At 37.8% G+C, this 12,052-nt stretch overlaps 1 protein-coding gene across 1 annotated transcript in view; it reads left to right on the top strand.

Annotated features, from left to right (window-relative positions):
- MAST4 (microtubule associated serine/threonine kinase family member 4) overlaps positions 1 to 12,052 on the top strand; it is a 278,832-nt gene that overhangs the window by 48,454 nt on the left and 218,326 nt on the right. The window contains exon 2 of the mRNA XM_030467138.1: positions 10,751 to 10,904. Coding sequence (XP_030322998.1) covers positions 10,751 to 10,904 — 154 coding nt within the window. The remainder of the gene's footprint in view (positions 1 to 10,750; positions 10,905 to 12,052) is intronic.

The following is a 12,052-nucleotide window of genomic DNA, read 5'->3' as shown; positions in this document are numbered from 1 at the left end:
TTGTCATCTACCTGCCTTGCATGAATGTATTGTGATACTCTTTGATGCATTATTCCTAAAGAAAGTGATGCTGGATTTAAACCTTTATGTAGCAAAATGGATTATTTAATATTTTAATGGTATAAATATGTAATAATAAATTGAGAATATTTTTTCCTTATTGGGTGTAAAGATATTGTCTCACTTCTTGAAACTGAGGTACTTGTGAATTGCTATAGCTGGAATGCCTGGTTATACTTAACTCTGCTTGGTAGTCCTGATTAGAATACTGCATTACATATGTGTTTTCCATCAGTCAGAGGAATAAGTTAATATGCAGGAATTCTGTAAGTCACTCGGTGGTCCCTCAAACACTGCATTTTGGTCAAGAAGCTTTTACTGCACTTGGGGGTGTGGTTGTTCAGAGTGGTTTGTTATGGAGTCAATGACACAAGGAATGTTTCACCTTGCATTTTTGTTTTTAATTTCACCGTAACTGGGGAAAAAGTGAGACTTAATTGAGCATGGATGGAGCAGACAGACTTGAATAAACAATTAGGTTTCTGAGGCCTCCAATGTGATAGAATAAATGAAACCTTTATAGGTAGTCTAGGAACTCATTGGTGAATGTGAATTGAAATAGATTTTATAAAGAACAAAACTGCTTTCACTTCATTAGTATTCATGGTATAACACACACACACACCCTCTTTCCAGAGATATATATTCTCCTCTGAATTATTTTTTTCATGAGACGAATGATGATGGTGTCAACAGCTGATGAAGATGAATAAGTCTCTTTCTTATGTTTTTTTTTTTCCAATTGAAAGTGACTTTGAAGGTTAGTTTTACCAAATTATAATCTTTCTGGTTAAAGACCCAGGAAAAAACCTTCCTTTAAAATCTGTGTATGAGCAGCAGTATTAGAAATATTAAGTAAGGTGTGCATTTGGATGTCTGCACATACATAGCCTCTTCATGCATTTGTCATGGCTTCTTGTGCTGCAAAAAAGATCATTAAAGTAATTAAAAGTGAAAATTCTGCCTGTGGTGTCTAGAAATATAAATGTTTTTCTATTGCTATGTAGCTAATTTTTCCTTGCACTGAAAGATGAAAAATAAATCCTGTGTAGCTTGTTAGATATTTTTCTCTAGAGCAGAGCATAGAGCATAGCACTGCATAGGTCTGCATATATGATATTAAGAAAATTACTACAACCCTAGAATACTAAACAACAAATTCTGCCAAAAAAGAGGCTTTATGCGAAGGAAAGTAAGAAGGTGCTACTTGATGATGCACAGTATTGATAGCTTTCATTTAAACTTGTTAACATTTGATTCCTAGTGTTTTAACTGAACACTTGATTGTCCTTCTTAGGAGTATATAAATCATTGAAAGCAAAATAACCCTGCCTGAAGTGTACGCTTCATGTTTTGAATCTGTGATTTTTGCAATGCACTCTGCAAATTTTTGTCTCTGTGGGGACACAGAAGAGGTCATCCACCACTGCTCCTCAGTGTCCATGGAAGGAGCAGGATTGCTGAAACTCTTGTGCTGATGCCTACCTCTTAAACCTGCAGTGTCTTGTCATTCCCGAAACATACATACATGAGTGTTTTTTCTCATTTAACACTGCAGGCATGCAGGTTTCCAATTGTATTCCTATTACCCCAGCAAAGGTATCTTCCCAGTACCTGGCAGCTGACCACTAGGAATGGGAGTTAGGTTGTGTCCCTGTTTTCCTCTCTAACTGAAGTGGGGGTGTTTTATCAGGTTTCTGCTGGCTTTCTCTTGCTGCTTCCAGGCTACCCATTGTGTCTTTCAGAACAGGCAGATGAGGCAGTATTCACTGACAGCAACTTTCAACACTAAAAAACACTTTTTCCTGCCAAGATGGTCAGCAGGATGGGAACAGGAAGGGAGTATCCTTCCTACTGCGTAGCACATCTGGGCACCAGGAGTGATTTTAAAAATTGATTTATTTATTTTGTCTTTTGTTGGGTCCCTTTGAAAACTGGAAGCTAAGGTGGAATGTGAGCATGCTTACTGGTGCTCAGAACCACTTAACGGAACTATATGGAAAGATGGCTTTTTTTCTGAACAGTACACTTACCTCACAGCTGGGTGAGTTAACAGGCCCCTCCAAACCCTAGTCTCTTTCTTTGTGCTGTTTTTTATTACATTATGAAACAAAATTCCTTACTGAATTGCTGCACTGGGTCTTGTCCCTCTCTGTCTTTCCTGGCAGGACTGACCTGTTGAGGTCCTGTAGCTTCACCCTGGCTTGCAGAATGCTTGCCATGATTTGACTTCCCTTGTTTTTTAAGCGTGTTGGCAGTTTCCCTTAGTTCGGAAATGAAGTGTTTGGGTTGTTTTTTTTTTTACTTTTTTTTTTTTTTTTTAATTTGTCATAAAAAAAGGCTCTTTAAAAATCATGTACGTTCATGTACGCTTGTCAAAGAAAGTCTTGATGCTATGATACTATCAGCAGGCAAACTACCCTATGCTATGCTCTTCAACCAAGAGTTGAACTATTTATATGTACATTTATTTAGAACTATGTTCTGTTTTTTGCCTCTTGTTATAGGGCCTTACAAGGAAAAGATCTGCAGAACTGACTACTTATTTTTTTCTTAATGCTCATTACAGCCAAGAGAGTAAATCCAAGGAAACAAAGGGCAGGCTGAGTTACTGAAAGCAGCATAGTCAGTATAAATATTTTTGCTTCCTTTGTTCTCTGGAAAGGGAACAGTCTGTGTGTCCATCTGTGTGTACTGAGGCAGCATACAGGAGGCTTTCACAAATGGAAGGATTCAATAGTTTTGCTGCAAAACTGCTCCACCTTAACTAGGGCAAAGTAGTAAGAAGCTCAGACAGCAGTGTGCATGCATATTTACAGGCCACTTCTTGACCTTGTAGAGTATTGTGAAGTCTATGTTTGAGTTTCTGTACAATTATGTGTAAATGTATTTGTTAAAAAGCATTGGGTGCAAGATGATTTTTTTTTTTTACACAGCTATAGCTGTTTCCTCATATTCCTCTAAGTTGTATTGTATTTATTTATTTTTAACTGACCAGAAGTTAGGTTAGACTCAAGAAAAATGCAACTTTTAAAAATACAAATTGCAATTCTGGAGGGGTATGAAGTAGGTAGCAAAATAATTTGGGTGTATCCCTATTGATCCTTAAAAGAATTTTTAAAATATTTCTGTACTACTTAGGATTTGATAAATAAGAACATAATATAGAAATGAATGAACTTTGTTCATGCATTCAATTTATTTATACATTGTCATATATTCAACATAATAAACAATTTTGAACAGTGATTCTAGTTTTAAGCATTGTGTTTGTATGTATATGTAGGATGTGAAATCAATAAAATCATTAGAATTGGTGTTTTGTGAGCAGTATAGCTTTACAGTGGGATTTCTCTTTACTCGGTAAAGACACGTTTGCAGTGTCAGCTGCAGGTTGTGCTCATATGTAGATTGAGAGTTGCTGTATGAATGATGAGTCAAACAATAATTTGACTGTAAATGAGACTTTTCTGTGTCTTAACCTTTTTTTTTTTTTCAGTGGGAAGTCTAATCTCATGACTTACTTTCTGTTAGTGCAGTAGCTGGTGGGCTGGTGTCACTGTCCTATTGAAGACACTGGAGGTCATGGAGGGAAGTGAGGTAGTCCAAGGCTTGAAGTCTAGAATAGGAATGAGATGCCATTCAGCTGGAGAACCATCAAGGTCTTCACCTAGGCTGAAGTGTAGGGCCTTCCCAGGGAAGGAGGGTGGAAAGGCAATGCTAAACTTAAGAAATGCAGGATGAATAGTCTACTTCCTTCTTGACCTGTGGTGGATGGTGGTAAGAAAAAAGGTCTCTGCTTGTTTTTGAGGAAGTGTGACAGGAAAGGGGGCAAAAAATAGCATCCTGGTCCCGTGAAATCTTTGTGGCCTGGTGAGACTTCCTCTGTATCCGTTCCTTGTCTTTGTTGGCTTTAGCCTCTTGGAAGTGCTGCTAGTTTTTGGACAAGTGTTTTATTTTATCTCTGTGCAGAATTATGTTATTTGTGATTTTTCTGTTCTGCAGAGCAGAGGCTGCTCTTAAGAGCAGTGAATATTCAGTATAGTTGCTCAGTTCTCTAAACTTCACTCAAAACTGAGGGGGGGTAATACCGTTTGAGGGCAAAGAGAGTCTAAAATATTACAACCATCAGCTGATTTAATTGGAACTGCTAATGATCTTAGTCAGGTGGATGCTTATTCTGAGAGACTCATGTGTACCCCCCCAGATTGCTCAGATTACACCTTTAAGAAGGATCCTTTGAAAGTTGGTAATGGGAGTGAAAGCAGTGGAGCTGGTCTGTGCAGACACAAGTTACTGCGCAGTATCTGTTGAAAGTTTATTTCCACCTCTGCTTGTGAGGGTTCTGTAGGACAGACCCCTTGGATATTAATGCTGCAGTGTTGTGGCCTCACCTCTTCAAGTCTGATTTGGTTACACTGAATAACTTGTTAAGCATCTAGAATAACTAAAGTGCATTATGCTCTTAAATTGCAAAAATGTCTTTTTAAAGAGATTCTAAGATGCTTTTGGAAGTTAAAATACTGCCCACTTGTAAGATTATTTTCAGCATTGTTCTGTGTCGGTGAAGCTAATAAAACTCATTTATCTGTGTGAAATTTTATTAGATTTAGTGAGAATATTTAAGTGTGATAAGATCCTACTTCTTTCCCATTCCCAGTTGATGTAAGTTTTTATAGCATGTCTCAAGAAGTGTTTTGCTGGGCTGCTGTATTTTGCATCCGTGCTTAACGTGCTCACACAAAAAAACCATAGTACAGAGAAAGTGTGCTGAGAGGAAACCAGTGTGAATAATTTGAAGAAACAGACTGACTCATGTCCCTAAAGGTCTCTGTCTGCAAAGGGTCAATCACTGTTGAACTGGCTCTGGGTCTTAACTGGTCTCAGAAGCATTCTTGCTTCTGGCACAACTTCTGTCTGGAGGTGCAAGAGACAGGAGAGGTTATTGGATTTGTGAAGCTATGCTCCTCTTAAGCATTTAGCTTTGTAAAGACGGAAGTTTTTACTGAAAAACTGAGTATCTCTTCACCACCATCTAAGCTCCTGTATTTTGTCTGCATGGGACTGGAGCACAGTGCTTTCCATTCTCACTTCTTTAAACATCTAGAATGGTTTGATGCAATTTGGCATATTTGATGACAACATAGTAGAATTTTATTTGGAAAGTTCTGATTGATAATGAGAAAAACCTAAGCAGTAAAAGTATGCTGGATATTTTCTGCTTTTGGTGCACTGTATGTGACAATTTCTAGGTAATTCACCTCTTCTGGGATGGGGAGCCAGCCTGACCGGGGGAGGCTTAAAATGGGTAACAGCACACAGACTTTTTATGGAAACTGTAGAATTTAATGTGCATATACAGCATGACCTGAGGTAGAGTGGAGTTGTGGAGTGCTCAAGGGGAAGAAATTAAAATTATTTGTAGAACATTTTGGCTCATATTTTTTTAAGACCTGTGTTTCCCAGTTTCTGTGGGAAGTAGACATACTGCCTATGCTGCATAAGAGGAGCAATTAGAGGACATTGGAAATAAGATACTTGGAAAAATAAAAAACATAGTGGATGTTTCAAGAAAAAGGTGGAGCTGAGCAGATGAGTTCAGTTCTCAATTCAATTTAATTTTTACTATAAAAAACTCCCCTGCTACATGTTGCAACAAATTATCAGCAGCTCAGAACAGCTTATTTTCTTTATCCTGGTGTTACCACTGTGACTGTGTTATGTTAGCTCCATTCACCTTCTTGTAGCATGGTTTTCATCTCCTGCAATCCGTTATTTCTTTCTGTCCCTCTCACATCTCCTTATGTACTCAGCTTACACTGTACTTCTAAGCACTGATGTTAGCTCTTATTTTGAACCAGTTTCATGTCCTTCATTTTCGTAAGGGCATGTGGGCTGAGGTACATGATGTGACTTCTTGATGATATAATTATCAGCAGAGATCTTACTCTAGCTGTAGAATAAATACTTGATGGTATACAGCTGGAGTTAATGCTACTGAAGTTTTTAAAACAATGATAATCCTTTCTGAGTCAGTGAGCTGTTAAAGGTCCATGGATAGTATAGCATTCAAGTAAATTTCTTAAGAGAAATATAGCTGACTCTATTGGCACAGAAAATTAATAGCGTCAAAATATAAAGGAAAAAATATAAAAAAAGGTTTGAAATTAATTCAGTCATGATTCCCTGGAGGAAATTCCTGTATAAATGGTGGAGATTGTCACTGAAATTCCATCTGTTTCTATAGAATTCTTAAATGTACATGTAGAAGTCTGTGGTAAGGATGTTTTCATGATTCTGTTCTATGTAATTTTTAAGCTGTTCTCTTCTAATGATACTGTTTGCTCCCTTTTGAGAGGTTCATGTGGTGGGGGGTGAGGGGGAAGAGGGTTTTGTGAAAGCTGTTATCTCCTAAATTTTATAGTGCTTCTGTAGAAATTTGCCATACCTATGGCATGAACAAGCAGATTTTTAAATGAAATACACAGAAAAATGGATTTGAAGAAAAGAATTTTGCAGACCAGTATGTTCTGCATAGCTTGGAGTTTGCCATGTGTTTTCTGTCATTTAAATTGCCTTTGTCAGAGGGGAATTATTCAGTATTTAATGTTGGGGAAGGAAGGATTTTTATATAAGTTAACTATACATGCATTGTGAATGTTAACAGCAAAGACTACTGGTGAGATGCGTACTGATGAAAAATCCCTCTCTAGACAGCCTGTATGTACTAAATATCTAACTTCCTTTGTACTACAGTTACAGGACAATCAAATATACTTGTTTTTCGTATACTTCATCTTAGCTGTTGCAGATACTTAAGGCAGTAACTTTCTGAAGTAACTTCTCAAACTGTTAGTTACCTGCCTTGTAGTTCCATAAGCAAGTGGAAAAACTGTCTTCTGTTACGCTATTGCTCCTTATGTCACTGACATTTCTTAAAAAAGGATGTGGAGAGAAGTGTGTGCTTGTGGCCTGAGTGCAGTAATAAGGTGGTGGGCAGAGGATGTGATAGCCAAAAACCCCTCAAAATATAACATAAATGTCTGTTTGTTGGAAACTGCCTACAGAGATGCAGATATTGTATTTCTTGCAACTTCTTGTCAAGCAAAGTTTAAAAAAAAGAAAAAAAAAAGCTGCAACCAATGAAATGCTGGTTTTCCTCATGTGCCTGTGTGCCGTATACCACTGGCATGAAGTAAATACCAACAGAGTGATGATTGCCTCTGGGCAAAACTATTTGATGAGCTGAATAGAAGCAGCTTGAGTAAAATTATTTAAAATGTCTCTGGCAGAATTTTAACAACTCTCATTCCTTAAGATAGCTGCTTTGATGTCATCTTGCAGACAGCAATATCCACTGTGTAGCTGGTACGACACACAACTTTCATACTGTTAAGGTTACTAAGAGGTCTTTGAAATAAGTATTACAAGTTTGAATAGGTCTTGCTAATGCTTGTTTATTTGAACTTGTCATAATGTTATGTAGTGCCATTTTGGCTGAATTAACTGCTTTGTGTGATTTGAATATGTGTCATGTTATACTTGGGAATCAGCTGTATTCTAAGGAAGCAGGGCTTAATAAAATGTTCTCTGTTTCACTTACTGGACTTGAATGCCCTGCCTGGCAGGTGGGGAGTGCTGTTTTGTTGAGGGCAAAAACCTTCTGCTGCATAGGCTTTTGCTTGAAGTAAGGTCTGAAAAGGGTCTATTGACCAAAGGCTTTTGACCATTGAGGTCAAAACAGTTCATCTAGTTGTCTGTTCTTTGAGAGTAGCACAAGAAGTTATTCAAGGGGAGTTTGCAAGTCTGGCTACTTTCTGCTGTGAATTTCCCTTGTATTTCCCCAGCATCCAGAGTTGTTACGTCAAGGCTTTTAAAGGGTATAATCATTGTCTATTACAACAGCAGTTAGAATGCACAGGCTCTTTTCAAATACACATTATGTGCTGTAGGTCTTATTTTACTTTTTGGAAGCAAAAGTGAGCCTTTGGATAGCTTCCAGAAGTGCTTTACTGGTATATGTGTCATTGTTGCTGTAAAGCAGGAGCTGGCCATGAATACGAAATTGTTAAGCCTTGTATTTTCTTTGTAGTGCTACATAATATAATGTCTTTTGATATAGTTGCTTCAGGTCATACGTATGGCTTTCTACATCCATCTGAAACCTAGCTGTGATAGATCTTTGTAAGTGTTGTCTATTGCATTGAATTTAACTATTCCTATATTTGAAAGAAACACCTTGAGAAACTTAATATTGGTGTAATATTTGGCCCTTAATTTTTCCTATGCAAGACTGCTTATTTTTGTTTCATTATCTCCATATGATATAATGATGTTTCTCAACATAATCTGAATTTCACCCTCTTATATTTAAAAATGCAGAACTTCAGAAACTTCATTTTATTCCCATGTTTCTCATGTCAGAGGATTGCATGTGGACTTTGAAACTGAGGGCGTCAGGTTGAAAAGTGTTGGTGGGAAGGATGTCTTCTTTCTTTCCTCTCCCTTTCTTTCCTCTCCAGTCATGTTGCCAAGAACTCCATATGTAGGACCTCAGGTGACTGATCCAAGTGCTGTCAAAATTACTTCCTTGTAGTGGGGTGGCTTCTCTCCCTGTGGACAACACTCAGTGTCTGACTGTTCAGGGTTTCCTTTTCCATTTTGATGCAAATAATTGAAAAAATTTGTATTTTTGAGGACTCTAGTGTTCCAAGTTGGTGCTGGGATTGTCATCTAACAGAAATTCTAGCTGTGGTAGTTACTTTGCAGCAAGGAGGTGAGGTACCTTTGCAAGGGGACAGTGGCAGGGCATTAGTGTTAAAATGATAGAGCAGATAGTTAAACTGTCTTAGCTGTCAAAATTTTTGCCTTTTTGAAGCTGCCAGTTTCTACAGTGAAAAAACATGTTTAATATGAATTGCGGGACCTGGACAGTACTTGTACTGCTCTGTACTCTAGCCCCACCTTTAAAACTTCCTCTGAAACCATGAGAGCTGTGGAAAAGGAGCAGAGCTTAACTGGCATTAATGAATTTTGTAATCAGACTGCATGTGGGAGGAATGCACAAGTCTTGCTTGTTGTGGGAGTGACTAGAGCAGCCATAAAGGTTATATACCTGGTTATAAAGGGAAAGGTAACAGGGTGGAAGACAAATGCAGTAGTAGACTTAAGTGAGCAGACTTAAATGGAAATGTGAAGGGGACTTAGTACATGTGCTGATTTTTAATTTTTTTTGTTTTTAAGTTTTGATGAACCTTCTGCCATGAAGAGGAGATTTAAAATGTGGTTGGTTACACAGAAGTATGAGTCTGTTTTCAGAAAAGTGCATTAATTTTTGCCAATAAGCCATCTAAAGCCTTGATTGGATCATGTAATTTGTCAGATGCTTGGAGTCATGTGAAATACGACATTAAACAATTGTTGCTGTCCATCAGTCACTGAGCAGTTCGAGTGCTGTCTTATAAACTTCTGTGAAAAAGTTTCAAAATTATGTTTCTTGGAAGCCAGCTGTTTTCAGGGATTTTTAACTGGTTTGTAAATACAACCTGTGAGGTGTATCTTAGTACTGGGAAATGCAAATATTTATGATATAACTGTATTTGGAAAAGAATAATAGTAACAATGGTTAAATGAATATTCTTTGTGACTCCAAAACCTCCCAGTTTTAGGAAATTGCTAAAAGCATGGGCTGTGAGTTCATCAGGAACTTCAGTTTCTGTTGTGAATATGAATTAATCTTTATATGCTGAAGAAGCAGATTCAGAAACTACTGTGTTTCTTCATGCTTTAGAAGGGTTTAGGAGCTTCTAATAAGCTGCATATTTGAGTACAGAAAAAATAGAACCCAAACTATTAACTAACCTCAAATACTAAATACAAGTCCCGCTGTCAACCCAGCACCACTATACCAACTAAACCATGTTCTGAAGTGCCACATCCACACATTTTTTGAGCACCACCACCACTTCCTTTCCTGGGCTTCCACTGCCTGACCTCTCTTTCAGTAAAGGAAATTCAGTACAGAATGTGTAGGAATGATGGCAAGAACAGAATTTGAGGAATGAAGATCTGTATCTATGCTTGTTTCAAAATCAGTGTCAATGAATGACTATTTTATAAACAGAATAATTTAATTTTTTTTTCTTTCCCCGCACTGACTTTTATGAATACTTTTGTCAGCGTTTCCTTGGATCGGGCACTCGTTTGCATTTGGTTGATAGTACAGTGCCATCTAGTGAGTGCTCCCATGAAGCTGGAGGAAATTGCCAAGGAAAAATAGTAACAGGAGCAGATCTCATAGGTTGTAAAGTCAGATGGTTCTCAACTGCAAAACGACTTCTTTATGGAAGGCCAGTGGAGCTGGTCTGACTCCCTGTATGTTGACATGGGACCACTGCAAAAAATTTTGCTTGTGCAAGAGGGTGATTGAAGGTGATGTGAGCTGTACAAGAAGAGCATGGCTTTCTTACACAGCCAACCACAAATCTGGTGCTTCTAAAAGTTTCTGGTTCAGTTAGAATTTAATTACTTTAAGATCCTTGCAAACAACTTTTTGTGTAAGTGCTGTCCTAAATAAAAATACAATATAAATATATAAAATATATACAAATATAAAAATAATATAAAAATAAAAATTTTCCAGTGGACGTAAGCCTTTAAACTATTTTTCTTTCTTTCTGTTTCTTTGTAGCTTGATCATATATTGACTCCCCCACCCATGCCTTTTCAAAAATCCATCAGCCCTGAAGTCTGTTTTGCCTCTGGAAAGCCCTCTAAACTTAAGAGGCAGCTGAGTGAAGATGGGAGACAGCTCAGAAGAGGAAGCCTCGGAGGAGCCCTGACTGGTGAGTGTGGGGTGTGTGTAATGTCACCTAGAGACTTAGCAGCTGTGGTGATGGCATCTTGATCCTTGGCATTTGTCCTGTGGCTCTGTGGGGAAGGTGTGAGCTCTACCTGGAGTTTCCATAAATTGTCTTCCACATAGGTTCCCTTGTTACCAGTGAGGTAAGCTCATCTTTGAGGCTCTGACAGGTGGACATGCATAGCCTGGAAATGTTCTATTTATTGAAATTTTTTAGAATATGGCATTGATCTTGCTGAGCATGTTTGGTGGTTTAACTGTTGTTTGAGATGTACTCGCGTGCATTCATCCATGGAATCACATGCCAGATGCTGAAGTAACTGTGTCCTGGGAGCCGTATGGCTGTAGCAGTCATTTAAAAGTTCTTGGGTGAGAAGTGAGTGTGAAAACAGTAGGGCATTAACTGGCACTTGCTTTGTGTATTTAAAAAAAAAGATTTTTTAATATGCCTTAGAATCTAGTAAATAAATGCACTCTTGAAGTGCACAATTTCTAACAGTTCAAAAAATTTGTTTTGAAGAGCAGAGTATTAAATTCTTGATGAGAGGGACAATAGATTTCAGTGAATTTAGTGGAAGGGATAGATTTGAGACTCAGCATCTTGTTTTATCTGTTCAAGTGATGTTGATTGATAACAACTCAAACAAGTGAAATTCAGGTTAGAGAAAGATGAAATGGGATTTACTTGAGATGTGGCTGTCTTGTGTCTCTAATTTCTGTTCATTGTTCAAGGGTGATTTTGCTCAGAGATGAAAAGTGGTGCCACAGTGGAAAGAGCTGATTCTCCTGCCTTGAGTGCCTGGGAGATGCTCTTAAGAATTTGCTTTCTCACTTCCTCCCCACCCCTCTCCCTGTCCTTACCCTGCAAGAAGCTTCAAGAAGCTGTTGCAAGAAGCTTCAAGAATCAGTATTTTTTAACCACCTACAGTGCTTCTAATGAGTAACACAAGTACTTTTTAACATAAGTAACTTTAAAAAGTCAAGTTGTCTCATACTTCATGTAAAGGAAAGACAGATAGGAACTTCTTTTGTCACATCATCACATAATTGTTGTGATTTTTAGTTTCACCAAACTAAAACTTGTAATTTCTCTTGCAACTTTGTTTTAATCAAGTATTAATATTTCAGAAA

Source organism: Calypte anna, chromosome Z, assembly GCF_003957555.1.
Source record: "Calypte anna isolate BGI_N300 chromosome Z, bCalAnn1_v1.p, whole genome shotgun sequence".
NCBI classification, from domain to species: domain Eukaryota; kingdom Metazoa; phylum Chordata; class Aves; order Apodiformes; family Trochilidae; genus Calypte; species Calypte anna.
This window is presented reverse-complemented; position numbering and strand designations above follow the sequence as displayed.